Source organism: Thunnus albacares, chromosome 1 (assembly GCF_914725855.1).
Source record: "Thunnus albacares chromosome 1, fThuAlb1.1, whole genome shotgun sequence".
NCBI lineage: Eukaryota > Metazoa > Chordata > Actinopteri > Scombriformes > Scombridae > Thunnus > Thunnus albacares.
In genome coordinates, this window is record NC_058106.1 from 9,498,497 (window position 1) to 9,510,584 (window position 12,088).

General features: G+C 39.8%; 1 protein-coding gene across 9 annotated transcripts in view; it reads right to left on the bottom strand.

Annotated features, from left to right (window-relative positions):
- The window catches only part of LOC122995206 (A-kinase anchor protein 13), a 110,545-nt gene that overhangs the window by 14,954 nt on the left and 83,503 nt on the right, over window positions 1-12,088 (bottom strand). For all 9 annotated transcript variants that reach the window (XM_044370928.1, XM_044370855.1, XM_044370779.1 and 6 more), the window contains 11 exons: window positions 10,815-10,882; window positions 10,653-10,719; window positions 9,879-10,029; window positions 9,428-9,540; window positions 8,951-9,097; window positions 7,938-8,194; window positions 7,247-7,372; window positions 6,584-6,701; window positions 2,284-2,532; window positions 2,089-2,165; window positions 287-468 (listed from right to left, as the gene is read on the bottom strand). In XM_044370928.1, coding sequence (XP_044226863.1) covers window positions 287-468; window positions 2,089-2,165; window positions 2,284-2,532; window positions 6,584-6,701; window positions 7,247-7,372; window positions 7,938-8,194; window positions 8,951-9,097; window positions 9,428-9,540; window positions 9,879-10,029; window positions 10,653-10,719; window positions 10,815-10,882 — 1,555 coding nt within the window. The remainder of the gene's footprint in view (window positions 1-286; window positions 469-2,088; window positions 2,166-2,283; window positions 2,533-6,583; window positions 6,702-7,246; window positions 7,373-7,937; window positions 8,195-8,950; window positions 9,098-9,427; window positions 9,541-9,878; window positions 10,030-10,652; window positions 10,720-10,814; window positions 10,883-12,088) is intronic.

A 12,088-nucleotide genomic window follows, 5' to 3' on the forward strand; every position in this document is an offset into this window, starting at 1 on the left:
AAGAGGGCAGCCCTGAAGGTAAAGCACTGAGAAGGCTGAGTCTATGCTGAAATAGAGGTTAGGGGTGAGAGTAAATGGTGCAGGTTAGGTCAGGGGGTGAGGTTTGAGGAGACAGGCTTACAAGCAGAGGCAAATATTGCTCTGAAAAAGTGTCTCCTGACAGCTAAAGGTTCTGTAAGATTAGTTATTTTGAATGTGGGATTTAAATAAAAAAAAATTGGTGCTTTGTAGAGTCCCTCCAGCAACTAAAAACACATAATTAAGCAAAAAAATAAACCATACTTACATGGACTGCATGGCTTCCTGGATGAGCTGCATCCAGGTGTTACGTTCGTCCTTCGAGCTGGCCAGGACCTCCATCATCTCCGGTTTCTCGATGCCTGCCGTGATGAGGAAGAGGCCCCGCTCTTCGTTAGCGACCTCCCGAACAATCAGCTTCTGGAGGGAGAGGACTGTGGAGCGCTGGTCCTACAGGGAGAAGAGGAGGGGAGGGAAGGGATTGATGGAAGCGACAAGGGAGGGGAATGAAAGGCGAGGCAAAAAGGATGATAGTGGGAGGGTCAAGGAGGAGAGGGGAGGAGGGAAGACAAATGGTAGAGGATGCGCAGGTCAGGAAGAAGGGTGAAGCAGAAGAGAAAGACAATGAGAGAGGAAGAGAAGGATGATTACGGGAGGAGGAGGAGAGAGTGGATAAGTAAAGATCATGAGAAAGGGAGAGGGAAAGCAGGGGAATAATAAAAGGGGCAGATGCGAGTGCAAGATTACATGAGGAGTGAGGAGATGGGTGAGGGAAAGGGAGGAATGAGAAAGATGTGGAATGAAGGGAAAGAAGAAGACAAAATCAGATTCTGGTTAATGTTATCATCCACATGGGAGTTAGCTGACTTCTACAGCCTCAGCAGCTTTGTATCGTTAAGGCTGCAAACACCACAAACCACTGTTTCATATCTGCTTTATCCAGTGAAACTCTGAAATTGCAACCACAATGTTTTTCCTGCAATCTCTTGTCTGAGGTCTAAAAGATATTCAAATTTTTTCCAAGTCTGTCTTCCTATTGTGACTGTGCTGTAAGCAAACAACAAAATCAAGTCATTGTTCTGTTCGTCATATTAGTTTCACAGAAATATGGTCTGTCCAGTTGCTGTGACCTCTGACCTCGCCGCTACTGGCTGTGTGTCCTGATGGTGATCCCTTACCTTGCGAGGCAGCTGGATTCGTGAGATCATGACATCACACGAGAATCCATCTTATCAGGCTTCAAGTTATGCGCTTGTGTCCGAACAATCGTTGGTTCGGACCAATCAGCGTCCTATGAGGATTCTCCTGTGATCTCACGAATCCAGCTGCCTCGCAATTTAAGACGTGATAGACAGATGGTTTATCCAATCAACTGCCAAGTATTTTTTTTTTTAAAAGTGCCTGTCCTTTTCCAAACAGTTTCCAAGGATGACTTCTCAGATGGTTCTGTGTAAGAAACCATCTGGCGTGTCAGGTAAGGTGATCCTCAGAACTGAAGCTTTTTCTGCCCAAAACTCAGCTTGGTTCGCATGGCCGTCATCCATTTAGAACCACATGTTATTCCTCTCTTTAATGTAAACAACATCAACTCAGACATGCCAAGCCTTTTTTAATGATGGATGTGATTATTATCCCACAATCCGCCTCTGTTTTCATTCCCCAAACTGTGTGTGTTGGTGTGTGTGTGTGTGCGTGCCATGCCATGAAACTGAGTCCTATAAACATGGAAAAAACTACTCAAACCTATATGATTTATCACAGTTGAGTTAGATGCCAGGGGCCAGAACAGCTTTATTAGGTACAGTTCGCTAGCTACCTACAGGCAGGCAATATTACACAATGGGATAGCTAAGCAGGGCAGCTAATGCTAACAGCAACAACAGTGGGATAGGAAAATATGACAACAACATCTCTGGCAGTGCTCATGAGATCTTTATTACTGGAGGGATGGAGGGAACATGCAGGGAACAGCAGAAGGAAGGAGGGAGGGAGGGAGAGTGAAGAACAGAGCGAGAGAGAGACATAAAGAAACCGGGAGAGAGGGGGACTGAGGGGACAGCATGATCCTACCAGCATGGCGAAGGCATATTTCTGGTCCTTCTCTTGGAGGAAGACGAAGACGTCCGATAGGAGCAAAGCATGGACATCTAAAAGAACAACAGACATGGGGTTGGATGAGTGAAAAGTTAAAATACATTTAGCACATTTCCAAATTTTCATAAGAGTAAATGAGATCAGTCAGAGGGCAGTAAAGCATCTCTTCACCTTTTAGTCTCCCCTGGCTGTTCTTTAGCTGCAGCACTCCGTCATGGATCAGCCTCCTCCTTAGCAGATCCTCCCTAGCAAAGATCTGACCACTCTTCATCATCATGATGGACTTGCTGTCCATGCGGCTGTGAAATTCCTTCAGACGCCGCTTCTTGTCGTGCTCGTTCACCTTGGCATCGACCGCCGCAATCACCTCCTTCACAAGCCGCACAGCCTCTGTCAGGTCGTCGTAATCTTCCTCGCCCTCTGTGTTTGACATGTGACGAGAGAAAGGTTAGAAGGGCAGCAGTGTTGCATTCACAAAAGACTCTTTTTTTATTTGTATTTTCCTGCACGTGCAAAACCAGCAGAGGCATGAATGTAAGTGAAAGCCATTATTATTGGGCAAGTCCATTTGGTAATTTCAAGGCTCCAAACTAACACACTTGGACCAGATGGGTAGAGTGGCACAGCTGAGGAGGTGTTTATGCACAGCAGAAGGTGTAGTGAAATTTTGGTGCCCATTATGGCATTTAACTGTGCTGTTCAATCAAAGTATCTTTTAATGCGAGTGCCATTGCAGAGGGTGGTTTTCATGGTTTCAGTTGGTGAGGTTGGACGCGCAAACCTCTATAAAGTTTTATGTGTGTTGAGTTTTGCCTCTTTCACTTTGCCATACAGATGGGTGAGATATTAAAAGAAAAACTAACAAAACTAAAGTGTTTTAGCCTCCAGAACAGCTTCAGTGCTCCTTGTCATAGATTCTTCAAGGACTCACACCGTTCTTCCAAAAGACATGCCCTCATTTATTTAACTAAGTGAGATCTGGTGACTTTGAAGGTCACAGCTTATGATTCACATAATTTTCATGATCATCAAACCCTTCAGTGACCCCTCATGCTCTGTAGAAGCATGCGTTACCTTTCTCCATTCATTTATTCAGGTTTTTCCATCTGTCCATTTTTTTTCCTTACACTGTATAATTTGAAACTGAAAAAAGGCATACATTATTTAACACAATTTAAAGCTATAACAACTGAGTTGTACTAGGATTGCACTTCCACTTGTGATCACCAAAATATTTCATGTTTGTTTACCTCACCCACATTCCTCCATCTTGAGAAAAGGGCAAGATTATACATCTCAAAAACATACAGTATTCATTTACTTGACATTTCACTGTTCAAGTCATTTGTATGCAACACCGGCCACACTGTCACACACAACTATTCCTGCTCTTTAGGTTAATTGCAGTAGTTATTCTGAATACATGTTCTTTTCACAATAGCTCAAATATGACTTTCCCTTTCTCTAAAAAGGTCCATTTAAACTTATCTTAATGGGATTTGCTGTAATTTGCTTGAGAATTCACACTGATTAACACCTGTGTTACTGATTTCAGTTTTTTGGCTTTGGTCAGAAAAAATATTTAACCTTTTATTGCTTGTTGAATGGCAGATTGTTTTAAATGTACTCAGGCAGTGAGAAGGCACAAATTCACTGAAGATGAAGAGAAATCTGAATAGAAACTCCTGACCAACCTAGTGTTTCTTTAACTGATCTGAAGCTGCACTATACCTCTCACTTGTTAATCAAACAGTATAGCTAGTACTGCAATTGATTTTTTGTCAATGTAGGTTAAAGTAATTTAGTTTAAAGTAATGGCAACACATTTTGAATAAATTGTTAAAATTTTTGTATCAATAAAAGAAAGAGAAGATTTTTAGGGAAATGCTAATTTTGTCTCAGCCACTTGCTAACTATCTAGCCTGCTAACTGACATTAGTGGTGAAGTTTTTCCTGTTGAATGTTTGTTTGGTGGCTCGATCAACAAGCTAAAGTGCAGGACAAGATGAGTGTTCATGTTTGTAAGTTAAGTAAGGAGGAGACTTTAGCAGGAAAGCTAATGCGGGTTGTTGTTCAATCTGTGGCTCTTGTGTTGTGTGGCAGGATGCTGTCAGGCTCGGTGTGACCGTCTGCTCTGCTTATGATAGAACGCCACATAATTTCTTTATTAAGGATTTGATCAGCTGTATCGAAATGAGGTCTCCAAAACCTAGACAGTATTGATATTCCAGCAGGGGGCGCCATCATGAAACCAAAAAATATAAAAAATATACAGAAATAGAGAAATTTATATATAAAAAAATAGAAATTTCTCTTTTTGGGTTTCTGATTTTTTCTCAAAGGAGAACACAGGATAAGTGATTAACAGAGCAGATATGTCTGCGGTAGCAGATAAAAAAATGCAGTCTATTTCCGTTTGACCTAAAATTTTTGTAGGTTTATTGCACAACAGTGGCTATCGCTGCTCATAGTAACTATCCATCTCTTCTGGTATAAACATAAACTGAACATGTAAAAGCTTTACTGTTAAATCAAATAAGACGAAAACCAGGTCAAAGGTCAGAGTCAGACGCACATCAGCAGCCCTGGATTCCCAACAGTGGGACTTCTTTTCATTTGAATTAATTTAGAGAAGCCTTGAAAGGATTCATATCACCAGCGGCTTGTAGGTCTGCACACAGACATACAATATGTGTCTGATTATACTGTACATGTCTTGTATATTGGGCACTTGAGTCTGAACTTGATATTTAATTTTTTTTCCCCAAAGTGGAATATTTTCTCCTGTGGTTGTTGTACTTCAGTGCTCTTAAGCACCAAAATACTATCGCTAACTGTGAGTGTACTGTGTTATTTCCACTTGGTATATATCAGTTGGCAGGAGAGAGTCTTCTTAAAGCACCTTGGGGATTAAATCGAAGCTCCGCCATCCCACATAGAACTATAAACAGGCTTTGGGGAGGGATTAGAGAGAATGTACACAGTGGGAGGCCAACTGACGAGAGCTGCCTTAAATCAGATATAAATATGGTGTGAAATACTTCAGCTGCTCAAAGTATACTTGATCTATTGTCCTAAAAACACCTGTTGAACATGTGTTTTATTTTCCCCTAAATATTTGAAACAATCTGTGAGAAACTGAACTTTTCAGTGTTTTCTACAAGTGACACTTTGGTTTGCGTTGCTTTGCGGCATTACTACTGAAGTAGTCTGGGTTATATAGGAAGAAGTGAAATTAAAACCATACTGAAAATTGATTACCTATTATATGAGATACTTATATTTTAGCACGCTTAGATAAATTTGTCTATTTTCAGGATGAAGAATGTCAGGAATATGTGCCGTCATACCGAAAAACTGTCTCAGAATTGTTCGGATGTGGACATTATATTTGATTTTATTTTTGGACATGTATTTATTTCTACAACTTAATGCTTCAGATTAGGTTTACCTTAACACTTAATGGATTTGACAAACGCACATTTCAGTGCAGTGCAAAAGCATGCATCTCAACAGGTCTTAAAACTTTACTTACCTAAGAAAGCCATCTTGCAAAATCTCTAGACATCGTTTGGACTGCAAGTCAACTTGTTTCTCTAATGATCTATAAGCCAGCACTATTTTCTTGATACCAATGCAGTGGTTGGCCTTATTCTGTCTTATTTTCTGTCACTTGTTTATGGGAAAATCCTTTGGATGCAAGTATAATTAACACAACCCACTAGCAGAGAGTTTCAAGTTCAAGAAAAACTCAAACTTACGACTGAATATGAGATTTTCTCTTACTGCCTTCAAATCAGTCACTTTATATTCATTCTCACCCTCTGCATCGAGGGGTAGAAATAATTTAATCAGAAACTAATCTGACTCATAACTTGAATGTCATTAATAGAAACTACAAAGTAGAAAAAAATCAAAGAGACAATTGGAAAATAACTTCCTACTTGTTTTTTTATAATGCATCTGAATACACACACCGAACACTTCATTAGGTACACCTGTGCAATCTAATGCAATCCAATACAGCTCTGACATAAATTCTACATTTAAGAAGCTTATGCACTTTCAGTTTTTGTTTACATTGTAAGAAAGGTGATAATTATACCTCATGTTTATTATTGAGGTTGTAGTGGGTGGTGGTGGTGTACCAGAGCGCATTATATTGAAAAGTTTTCCTAATATTTTGTCCCCCTGATGTATGTTAATGGAGTGGATAAAATATTAGGAACACCATTCAATATAATGCACCCCAGTACACCACCACCACCACCAACAATGACCTCAATAATAAAAATAAAGTATAATTATCACCTTTCTGACAATGTAAACAAAAACTGGAAATGTATGAGCTTTGTAAAAGTAGACTTTATGGCAGAGCTGTTGTATTGGATTGCATTAGATTGCACAGTTTTGCCAATTCATATTATGTAGAAACAGTAAAAGCATGGCTGACCACTGAGAAGAGGCTGACCTTTAGTGTGCTGCAGCATTCTCTGAATCAGCACCGGGTATTTTGTTATCCTCTGGGTCACCAGCAAGATGCATTCTGGGATACCAAGCCTCCGCACAATGCTGCTACTCATCTTTTTCTGGAAGAATAAACAACAAGTGCTTTAGTAAAATGTGCCCACACAACAGGTGGCTCAAAACAAATCAAGGTTTCAAATAACCAGTGGGAAACCTTAAAACTCATTTTCTGTAGAACAACACAGTAATGACACTTGAGAAGGTGTTTACTGTGATTATGGATATGACAGTGACATGAGTCTGGAAGAATTGAAACCTCTATAATCAGAAAAAGAAATTCTCAAGGGTTATATGGTCTATATACAAATGTTTCCAATACATGCACTGATTGAAATGTAGCGTAGATGCAACAGACTCAAAAACAAAATAAAAGAGAGACAGAACAAGGCCTGGCTCCCTAGTTAATACAACAGATTGCACTCTATTCAACAAAAAACAATAGTGTCTGGGAAACCAGACATTTTCAAGAAAAATATATTTTCAGCAAAAAAGCAGTAAAAATGCAGGGCAACACAAAAGCATGAGAGGGGACCTCTCCACAGAGAAACACTTCTGCAGGATATATACATGATAAACACATGTGCAAGGGCTGAAATGAAGGCCTTACTTTGATAAAGGCCTTAAAGCGTTTGTCTTTGTTCAGGAGGTCCTTGTAGAAGTTGACGGCTTCATTATGGCGACTGCAGAATCTTCCATAAATTCTCTTCATGCTTTCACCATTGGATCCTGAGAACTAGAGCAGGATTTGACAGGCATGAATACACAAAACAACCACAGGTGCAGCAGAGAAAGAAAAAAAAAACTACAAATCTGATACTTTAATTAGATGTAGTAAGGCTCTAATTTCTATTTCTAATTTAAACTCAGTTGTTCAGTTTCAAAACTGTAACTGTGAGCTGGGAGAAATTGTGAGGATTGAACGCTGTAACAATATGAAATTAAAACAAAGGATATATTTACATTAGAGGTGTTATTGTGCAGCAAAATATTAGCATTAGCTAAGGATCCACACATATCCCACAGTTGAGGACAAATAAAAAACCTTTTACAGCTGTTCTGAAATTTTACAAAAACTATCAAAAAAATGTGGATAGTTCATAGAATATGTTTCTAATCCACACATTTTGCTTTTCAGACAAATGCTCTGTTCATATAAAATAGTGAATATTTGCAGACTCAAGACTTCTGTGAAGACTAACTCATTTAAAATCCCTTTAAAAAGAAAAATATAGGTCAGCATGTGGTATGATCATATTAGAACCTGCATCCCTATCACACCAGCCCTTCTCTGCTCTGACCTGGCTGACCAGGATGTCTCCGATCCTGTTGATAATGAATGCTCCATCAAAGCTTCCCCCCTCCAGCTGGCTCTCCCTCTTCCTCTCCAGGAGGCGGAGGAGGTGCTGCGTGTGGATCTCCAGGAGCTCATCTAGAGCTGGGAACAGCCTCTCCACTGTCTGTAGCTCCAGCTGCACCTCCTTCTGCAGGCCTTTACTGTAGACTTCTGACATGATGCGTAACGTCCGAATGTGATGCATCTCAGTCTGCATCAGCTCTGCAGGATATACAGGAAGTGATACTAAAGTCAGATATTTAAATGCCATTGTGCTTGTGCTTTAGCAGTTGTTATACCCGTCCATGAATTTTTGCATCTACATAATTCTGTCTCAAAGGTCTACAGAGAGTTTCATAGAATTCATGACAGGATTTTTGTCACTGTTTACCTTATGTAGACAGCGATGTGCCTTTCAGAATATTTATATTCACATTTATTTTCCACAAGTTGATTCTAATCAAAAGCTAGAGACATCTCAAGTTTTCAAAGCAAACAGGATGTATCTGAAAGCATATTTAAATGAGGCAAATCTGTAGCCTCAACAGGCTATTGAGACTTGTAGATGCAACCAAAACAAACTGAAGTGAAAGTCATCAAGGCATGCTGAGGGAAAGTGGGTCTACCAAAAAACCAAATGACGACATACTTGGAATAAACAATTCAGACACTCAGGTGACATAATAGTGACCAAATTCTTATTTTATACTGCTGACCTTTGGCTAAGAGGCATTGTTCCATTTCTCAAGATTTTTCTCTGCTTTAAATTACCACCAACTAAAAATAATCCATTCTGAACAAATGTTTCTAATTGTTTCCTTTCTAGTTTACAAAAAAGAGTAAGAAACCAAGCTGAGACTAAGCTTCCTCTGAAGACTGTCGTTCATTTTTCCATTAACTTCTTAAGATCAATTCAAGAACATGTTTTGTTGAATCAAAGTCATTGCAGTGAGTGTCAGGTGTGGTGATCAGGTGTACCGTAGATGACATCCTGTCTCTTCACCAGCTCTTTGTCCAGCTGCTGCAGGTACTGCTGCTCCACACCTAAACTCCACGAGTCAGCTTCCAGGTCCTTGGCCTCTGCCTCGAACTCCCCCATCAGCTGCCCGTCCATCATCTCTGTCCCTGCACCACAACACAGCTTGCACTTACAATTTGAAGGTTGTGGCACATTTTGTATGAGATTTTGCATGTTTTACAAAACTCTGAACATATTTTGTTACGACATTACTTTTTTAATTTATAGTGAGAGACTGTAACTTGTAGGTAAGAGGCTTAAATCTCATCTTTACTCATTATGTCATATTTTCACATTGACTGGCAATTTTTGAAATTGGAGATACACAACATTACTGTAATATGACAATACACAACAATCAGTGTTAGTGTTATAGTAATGTACAGATTCTGTTAAAACTCTCATTATTCCCTTGGTTTTCTTTTGTGTGTACTGACCTTCATCAGTGAGCGATTCCATGGACTCTGTGACCTGGTTTGTTCTGTTGAGGGAGTCAGTGGACTGGGAAAGATACCGCAGGCCTTTGATGGGCATGTCGTCAAACACCGGACTGTATGGAGACATAATAATAATAATACAAATTATCTAATAATGTTGTTTTCACAACCGGTTGCACCCACACACAGTCCATTAATAAGCTGTTAAACACTTGTGGTGTTAACCTTAAATGCACTGTAGTTGCAGTCGTCAAACAAAAAGACAAATTAAGTCACAACGTAATTTATATTAATTGATTAGCATTAATATCACAGCATAATTAATATACAAATACAAAGGGTAAATAGCAACAGAAACATTTTACTTTGGAAATGTAATTACCTGGGTACCATCATACTACAGCACATATACCACTTACAAATACAAGCACACAAAAACACAAGCGCTCACCCAGCAATGTTGCTTATGGAGAGACTCTTGGACAGGTTGTTGCCGTGGAAGGTCATGATACTTGTGTGTCTCCGTGATGATGGAATAATCAGTGAAGAATGATCTTCCGGGGACAAGATGGCTGACCAGGGACGTTCTCTTGTCCCACCAGCTGGACAAGAGAGAGACACGTGGTACAGTTAGTGAACAGGTAGCCTACAAATCCCAAAACAAGCACAGGGGATCCTAAAAGGATCCTTGAGGAACACCTTCATACTGGCTCAGTTTGAGTGATCCTTCCAATCCTGCATTTTCAATATCACAGTGTTTCAAGAATGAAGAAAAACGTTTGTTTAGCTTCTTGACGAGGCAATTTTGACATTATTCAATAGTTTTTAAAAGATCTATAAATATGAAAGTGACTAAAATTGGAGATGTGGGTGTTTTTACCTAATAGAGGCAAGTTTTATTAACAAGTCATGCACAGATATCTTTTCTGTTGACACTGGATTATTGTATAAGAACTAGTAGCCCTATACGATGTGTACTGGTGTTGTTCTAGTGTTCAAGTGAGGAATCTTAATTTTGAGTGGCTCTTCTGATGTTAAAACAGCCAAAGGAGCACCGTGTTTTCAGAGTACACAAGAAGTACAGAAACTACAAGTTAAGCTAACCTTGGTGCAAATAATTGCTGGGACAAAGTAAAAAACAACATTAACAGCTGTGTTTTGGCATCAAATCTGCAAAAAAAAACTGAAGATTATGAATGAAATCCAAGTTTATTTTGACACTCACATTTGTTCCTCATCGTGACTGTGGGGAAAGAGCTTGAATCTGGTACTGTAAACTGCTGCTTGGGCAACTAGCCAGAAACAGAGAATAAAGGCATCAATATTTGCTGCAGGAAAACAGAACACAACAGAATCAGTGTTGGAGTAACTCTGAGGGAACTTATACCTTCATCTTCACCTTGGCGCAAACAGGCAGACTGTCCCTGCAGCCCTTGTGGACGGAAGCATTACAGTCTGGGAAGAAAGCAACAGAACGCTCTGTGAATACTATGAGTGTGGTGGTGGTGGGGGTGTTGAGGGTGTGCAGAAAGGTGGGGGCCAGAAACTCTGACTGGTTTTCATAGCCGGCCAGGAAACTCCACCAGCCCACTAATGAAAGCCAGACTGGAGCAGAGCATGTGATGCAATCGAGGGGTAATACTGCTCGTGGACGAAGGGGGAAAAAAACAGAGATAGGCCGAGGAATGACACACACATTAAAATGGACTTGCATGGGAAAATTTCAATTATGTAAACATTCCCAAGTCACCACTTTGGAACACTGGTCGTCATTCAAGATTGCTAAAATAAGATTTGCTGTAATCTGATCTCATTTAGTCAATCAACAACTCACATTCTCCTGTTTTCCTACAGAACTCATATACTTTCAAACTATACAAACATATAAGTTTCAAACTGCTAATCATTTTTGTGAGCTGACTTTGGAGCCGAAACTTATGTATATATGCATATTATATATACTGACCTGTGTAAAAATAAAAAATAACTGAAGCGATCATCAGGAAGTGCCATTGAGAGGAACAAATATGTCTAGTGATATCAAAATTCAGCTTCACAACAAGGCTCCAGCAAGTTGCCATTAACTTTGATAGAGACATGTTTCCAATAGACAGAAGTGTATGAAACAGACATGTTGCACAGTTTAAACCCACAAACCCACTACTGATCCTAATCATCCATGCTAACATGCATACAACCTTTCCTTTCCTTTACAGCAACACATTTACGCTCTCAGGGTGAAAAAATAACCCTGTGTAACTCTCCCTGTCACAGTCTCAGAGTTTTTTTCACTTCCACCTATCACAAGGAAAGGGTATGCACTTGTGATACTGTAAAATAGTTTGGATAAAAGTATCTGCCAAGTGGATTATGTGATACATTTAATTATAACCTGCACAGTAAAACCCTTTAAAATTCCTGTAGTGATTTTCTCCTCTTAAATTGTTTTATTAGGTATTTTGCTGCTTTTTGTGGAGGTCCCACTAATTCCAGCTAATCTCAGACAAAGGATCCCTGTATTTGTCTGCAGAATGGACACTAGCCAGACATCTGCAAGACTGAACCTCTTGAAAACACCCTCAGAACTGTCTGTGGCTCCAACAATCCCAACCAGACCGACTGAACACAACAAGAGCTGTTTTTGCCAGTCTGCCTTGTGAA